This window comes from Bactrocera neohumeralis, chromosome 3 (assembly GCF_024586455.1).
Source record: "Bactrocera neohumeralis isolate Rockhampton chromosome 3, APGP_CSIRO_Bneo_wtdbg2-racon-allhic-juicebox.fasta_v2, whole genome shotgun sequence".
Taxonomy (NCBI): Eukaryota; Metazoa; Arthropoda; class Insecta; order Diptera; family Tephritidae; genus Bactrocera; species Bactrocera neohumeralis.
Window position 1 is genome coordinate 51,881,489 of NC_065920.1, and position 7,172 is coordinate 51,888,660.

The following is a 7,172-nucleotide window of genomic DNA, read 5'->3' on the forward strand; positions in this document are numbered from 1 at the left end:
TTAAATCAGAAGTCAACAGTACAATCGATGTATATTCAAAAATTGAAAACCTGAAACTTTCTCATCAAAGGATTGACATACATAGACGTTTTGTCTTATTGGAAAGGAAAACAGTATACCGACCAGGAATTATACGCAATTAGTAATGTTTGTTATGCCGTACCGCCAACTCAGGTAAATGAAAATGGCCTAATTAATTAAAGTTTTCTCCTTTATTTATTATTTTTATAACAGGTGTCGATTGAACGAGCTTTCTCTACTTGAAGACTGGTGCTTACCGACTCTCGCAATCGATTAAGCCACGATGTTCTTGAGAACATATTGCTAGTAAAATTAAATCCTAGCTTTCTGGACATGGCCATTGATACGTTGCCACTTTTTGAACAAGAGGAACTTTGTAATGAATAATCAAAAAAATGAGTAATGTATGTAATGAAAGCAATGAAAAATTAATTTACTGTTATGTTTTTATGTTATTTATTCCAACGAATTTTGATTTAAATTTTTAATTTTGTAAACTTAAGAAAAATTAAAAAATTTGAAAATGAACAACATAATAAGAAAATTCAAGTACACTATAAGTAATTGCCAAACATTCCTTTAAAGTCGTAGCTAATCAAAAACGGTCGCAACGGCCGACTTCCACGAATCTGACGCTTCTTGCTTTTTTCGACTTACGCTGCTGATCGAAAGCAACAGCGACAAAAATCAAAAGTAGCAAAAAGTCGAATGCATTACTTTTCGCGACTGTGACTGCCGACGACTGTCGAAAATTGTCGATCGCTGCTGCGGCAACTTATGTATACGATCGAAAGCTACAGCAAAGCAGAAAGCAGAAAAACGAATAACGGCGACTTATGCTGATTTCTGATTTTCGTAGCTGTTTGATTTTTGCGCCAGTCAAAGCATGCGACTTCTGATTTTTTCAGAAGCAGAAGCAAAAGCACTTGCATACTTTTTGATATCGCTCGCAGTTGAAGTAGAGAATAGCAACAATATTGCGACTTCTGCTAATTCGACCGCAATTAGCGACAAAATTAAAATCGCTGATTCTATCACAGAATGCTTATCACTGAAGAACGGTGGACAAATTAGACAAATTAGGTTAGATCCGAATCGGCTACTGGGATTTATTATGAAATAAGCTTTTGTTGTGTCGAATGACTTTAGAGCGTTGGCACTGTATGCAACATTTAGCAAAGGATCTACAATCTTTCGCAATGCCTGGCCAAACGAATCTGTCGACCATCATCTTGACAGTAGCGCGAGTAAATATATCTATCAACCAAAGTACAATTAATACAAAGTACAAACTATACTGATAAGTGAATAACAAACAGAAACCACCGCATTCCAAAGTCCTCATCAATACACACGACACCAAAACACTTCAGCAAATCACAGATCGATAACACATTACAAGAAATGCTATATAAAGAAACACAACACAATAATATAGGTTCTTTGTTCATTGTACATTGTCATAACAATAAGTACATATTTAATAAATAAAGAAACAGTTCTTCATAGGACTTAAAATACATGTTCATTGATTAAAGAAAATAACTGGCGCCCGAGCAGGGACCGCATAACAAGGATTCCGGATATAAAATCCTTCAATAAGTCGGTCGTAAAATCTACAAGGGACATAGTCTCATAAAACAAAACAAACCTTCATAGAAGGATACATAAATAAAGAAAAAAAGTGAAAAATTTCACTTTATTATGAAAATTTGTTTTTAAAAAAATTATAAAAATGGCAACCTCAGCAGAAGTAGCAGCTATGCAAGTAGTAATAGCAGACCTACAACGAAGGATGTGTATTAAAGAGTTGCAAAAATACATTTGCCACTAACATGCTTGCTAGCACTCCTAGTATTGTACTCTACTCAAAAGAGATTGCGAACCTTTAACAGCACAAAGCCGCTACTCTCCATTGAGAGTGCAATTACTAATTATACTCTTTCTGTTGAACCAAATGTACATAGTAAACTACTAGCCACGATCGTGAACAAAAGTTAACCGAAGCTACAGCAACAAGTAGAGAAAATATTTCGTGCTGCTTGTATTACTCCCAAGTACTTTTAAATCCGAAATTAGTTTTTGTTTGTTTGTGACTTGGCTGGTATTGCTTGCGCTGAAATTTTGTCATTATTTAATTACGGATATGGAACTTGATAGCGTAAGTTATTAAATATATATTTGTCGATGTAAACAAATAACTTTGTTAATTTGGATATCATTTTTGAAATGACGAATGACCCTGTAATTTTGTAATAAATGACAAACTACTGTGTATGCAAAGTACTTTGTAAATAAATTTCAATGTAATCGAAGTATGCTGTTTTCATGTTTCTCTTCATTATATCCTTCGGTGTGAGAGCGAGGTAAAAGCATTTCGTTTTGCCGAGTGTCCTTCTGCGCGTTACGATAAAATCAACGAGTGTTGTAAAGGCAAGAAAGAGACAAAGAATGTGCACAAGGCTTTGTTCTGGTAGATATACTAAGAGTGATGAAGCGCTTTTGGTACTGATGCATTGGTGTGCAAGTACGTGGGGAAATCGGTCGCACAGTTGTTCGCTACGCTTCGCCAGAAATATATTGACTTAGAGAAATGGAAACCGGCTTGCCCATGAACGGCGCTCCTACTGCAGCACCAAATTGTACGGACAGCAATACAGACGATGCTACCGCACATGGACCGACATATTTACATATTTTGTTTCTTTTCTTATAATGTATTAATATTTGCAGTCATTTACTAACGACTCACCTGCAGCAAACATCACATTAAGTAGTAGCTTAAGTAGTAGTGCCATAAGAGAAAGAATTATTAGTGGTGAATTAAAAATTTCTAAAGCTACTGGGAAAAGCAAAGTTTGGGACGTATTTGGAATAGTAGTAAATGAAATTAATGAACAAATACCAAATATTGTAGCGTGCAAAATGGGTTTCAATATATTTAAGCACTGCAAAAAATCCACCTCAAGCTTGTTGAAGCACAAGTGCTTCATAAAATACACATTGGCCAGTAATTGCGAAAGTATCAATAAAGTAGAAATAAGTGCAGAACGCAAAAAGGAAGCGTTGGAAATTATAACTGAATGGGTCATTAAAAGCTGCAGGCCATACAAAATAGTTGAAGACAGTGGGTTATGTGGAGAACCGAACCAGAGAGCGAACAACGAGAGCCTACCAATACCGAGTAAATTACGTACATGTATACACCCAGCAAAACTTCGCTAACGTATTCACCAACACATATGCAAATCTTAAAAAAAAAAAAAAATCAAAAATTTACGTATATAATGTGGAAAACTGCATCACATGTTGAAAACTTGTGAAGTGAATATATTTCAGTAACAACGACGGCTCCCTCCACAGTTGTGCTACAAGAATGGAAAATACATATAAACAATCATATGCAGATATGCATTGTAGTCGTTTGATGTAAGAAGTAATCAGTATCAGTAGAAGTAATCAGTAGAAGTAATCAGTATATAACAAAGTGGAAAACTGCATTTCTCACATTTGTGTGAAAACTTGTGAAGTGAATAGACGTGCGCGCGCACACTTTAATCGTTATCTTAAAAAAAAAAAAAAAAAGAATTAAAAATATTGGAATCAGCTATACACTTTGACAGCGACAAAATTGAGGCAAGTATTTATTATATAAATCACTATTTATTGTTTTTAAATATAAATATGAAATCGTTTCGGAACGCCATTTCAAAAGAGAAAAAAGAATTTGAAGTTAACGCGGCGAAATATAGAAGGCTAGATGAGTTTGCTCGCGTTGAAAGTGAAAATCGTGAAGTTATTAGTGCTAGTGAACCTGAAGAGTTATCCTTGTGTGAAGATGAGGGGCAAGAAAGTGCTAGTTTGGGTAGGAATAGTGAGGCAGTGAATTCCAACATAAATGAAAAGGCTACTGCACTGAAGGAGTGGGCAATAAGAAACAGCGTTTCACAAAACACCGTTACTGATTTGCTTCAAACGCTAAATAAAATCGGTGTTAAAGATTTTCCTTTATGTGCAAAGGCCCTACTTGGGACAGAAAAAAAAGAAGTTAATATTCAATCCATTCCCAGTGGAGAATTCATTTATGTTGGAATACAAAAGCATTTTTTAAAAAAATATTTTGATTTTCTTGAAGGTAATAATGATATTGAAATTGATGTCGGGATTGATGGCCTCAGGCTTTTTAAAAATTCAAATAAAGTTTTGTGGCCAATTTTAGGCGCCATTGTTGGATATCCACAAGAAAGTCCTTTTGTGATCGCATGTTTCTCTGGAAGTGAAAAACCTTGGAACATTAATGATTTTATGAAGGACTTTTGCGAGGAAATTGCTGTCTTAAAAGATCATGGAATAAAAGTTGGTTCAAAAAAAATTGTAAAAAACTTCAGAGTGCGTTTGTTTACCTGTGGCTCGCCTGCCCGGGCTTTCGTAACTAGTACACTTTCCCATTTATAAACCAATTTTATGATATTATGTACTATAAAATTCTGCACTAATATTTAATTTTGTTGTTTTTTTTTTTAAGAAATATGGATGAAGAATTATTTAGCCAAGAGAATGAATATGAAGAATTTGTGGCGATAAATAACCAGTCACCACCACCGGAAGCCGAAATACCCCAATGTAAAATTTTAAATTGTTATTGAAATCAATAGCTAATTTAGTTATTTATTTGTTTAGCATCACAAAGAAGAAGGTTTCAAGTTTCAGCGCCATACAATGTTCAGCTACGACACAGCATTCTACAGCCAGACAACCTTCAACAGCAGGACACAGGTATATTATATACATTTCAATAAATAATGAATAAGATAAATTACGGTTAAATGATATAAATTATATAAAATATTTTTTATTTTATAGTAACTCAAGGTATTAAGGAAATCCTAAGAAACCAAAAGGTGCTGATGACAAGGATGGATGACATTGAGAAAACCCTCAAAGAAAATGTATGTATATGTACCAATAAATTTATATATGTATTTCTTTATTTGATAAATATAAATGCATATATATATATATATATATATTTGTACATTAGGTTATTGATAAAGGTCTTCTATTGGCTCAAACACACACGCTGCGCGAATGTAAGGTGGTTTTAGCTAAAGTCCATCACTCCATTGGACGATTGGTAGGAGAAATAGAAAATCCCATGCAAATTGAAATAGCGTCAAGACTACCAATCTGCACACTAGACGCCGCGCTGGATTTCGAAGATAAACTAAATTCCAAAGAGTTTGCTGACGAAACGGTAATTTTTTGCTCTTACTATTTTATTATTTAAGTATGTATTAGTCTTATACTTTGTTAATTAAAAATTTTATTTGGTAATTTAACTATTAACACATTTCAATTCCTTAAATTCACAGAAAATTTATCTTCAACAAATAAAATTAGCAAATGCATCTGTAGATGAGGTAATGAGAAAAATCTTTACCGACAATGTCCTCCTTTTTTTGATTTAATTTTGATGGAAGGAAAACTTGTTAAAAACGGGCGCTTAATATATTAGAAGCTTAAACTATTTGTAATGGAAGGACGCCCAGGTTTTGAACGGGCATTTGTAAGGAAGGAGTTTTGTGGTGGACCTTAGCCACAATAGGTACCGCCAAAACAAATTATCTTTAAATAAACGGTAAGTTATTTCTTTTCCAAAATTTTAGTAATAATTAATGTTTTATAATTCCAGGTCGGAACAACAACAACCAAAGTAGGTGCAATTTTTAAATAATGTATGGATGCAATGGATGCAATTATTTTTATTTTTTTTTATTTTTATTTATTTAAATATGTACTATATGTAATATATATGTATATATTATATGTACGGATGCATTGAATGCAACGAATGCAATGATTTGTCTTTTTCTTAATTTTTATTTATTTAATATATATTATACTCGTATGTACGTATGCAATGAATGCAATAAATTAATTTTTTTAATCACTAATAAACAAATTAAAAATATATTAAATATACATTTCCATAACAATTTAAAATAAAAAATTCAATAAATTTTTAAAAATAACCTGTATTTGTTTTATTTTATATGGAGTAGGATAAAAGGATAAGTATACCATACTACTTTACCATCGTACTGCTTTACCATCATACTACTTTACCATCATACAACTTTACCATCAAACTACTATACCATCCTACCATGGGTTAAAAAGAGACGAGCATATGACAAAGTGATGGTAAATTTGTATGCAAATAAAAAGGATAGACAACTCACACGTATTCAAAGTATGCGATAGAATCTTCCCATGCCTCTGTACAAACTGATGTAAACTATTCGATTTTTTCACGCATACTATCCATAGTTATACGACAGGTTTATGGCATTATATAACGTATAGTCTTCTTGCTGGGCACATTCTAGTTTATTATACTATACACGATTGTCTTATTACTCACGCAAACAAGTAGGTTCTTACAGGTTACATAAACTATTAGAATATTTTTCTCATCTTGGTGTGAAATATGGGCAGCCTATCAATGTGCAAAGTGCGTTGCCGCATGCGACTACATTATCCAGAAACATAGATCATATATACGACAAATATTTTAACGTAGTAAGAGCCGACCTTGGATATGCCAAACTATATGGATATGGATTAACAACCGACCTTTGGACAGACAGTTTTTTAAGGAAAACATATTTAGCGCGTTGTTTGTTTTATACTATAAGCTCTTCACTCAACAGATGTTAAAATAAAAAAAATAAAACAAAAGAAGACAACAAATTTTTTAGCTGTCACCGCTTATTGAAAACGATGGATGTGAAAGCGTACAGCATGATACCGTGAATTGACGTTTGCTTGTTCGTTGTGACAAATTGAATTCGAAGAAAAAAAGAATTCGGTTACAAACGCGTCGATAGTTGAGAATTGTGCAGATTTGTGTTTGCGCATATTTATTATATGTAGGAAGAAATAAAATATAGAATAGGTGGCAGTATTGTCACTGAACGAATAATGTAGTTCAGATGGCAACACTGCAAATCAGCTGTTATTGGACGAAGCATCCATCAGCAGCCATCATGGATCATCCATTTTTGTTATATAAACTAAGATTCAATTGTTCAAACGGGGAGTAGTGAAGAAGACGCTGTGTAATGCGGTCGCGTCACCGCGCTGAATTA

General features: G+C 33.4%; 1 protein-coding gene across 1 annotated transcript; it reads left to right on the top strand.

Moving 5' to 3' along the window:
• The first annotated feature begins 3,636 nt into the window (after positions 1-3,636).
• Positions 3,637-6,299, top strand: LOC126752300 (uncharacterized). The gene is made up of 5 exons (XM_050463010.1): positions 3,637-4,644; positions 4,702-4,797; positions 4,885-4,970; positions 5,063-5,275; positions 6,202-6,299. The coding sequence occupies exons 1-5, from the start codon at positions 4,551-4,553 to the stop codon at positions 6,283-6,285; spliced, it is 573 nt and encodes a 190-aa protein (XP_050318967.1). The 5' UTR covers positions 3,637-4,550; the 3' UTR covers positions 6,286-6,299.
• The last annotated feature ends 873 nt before the right edge of the window (positions 6,300-7,172 follow it).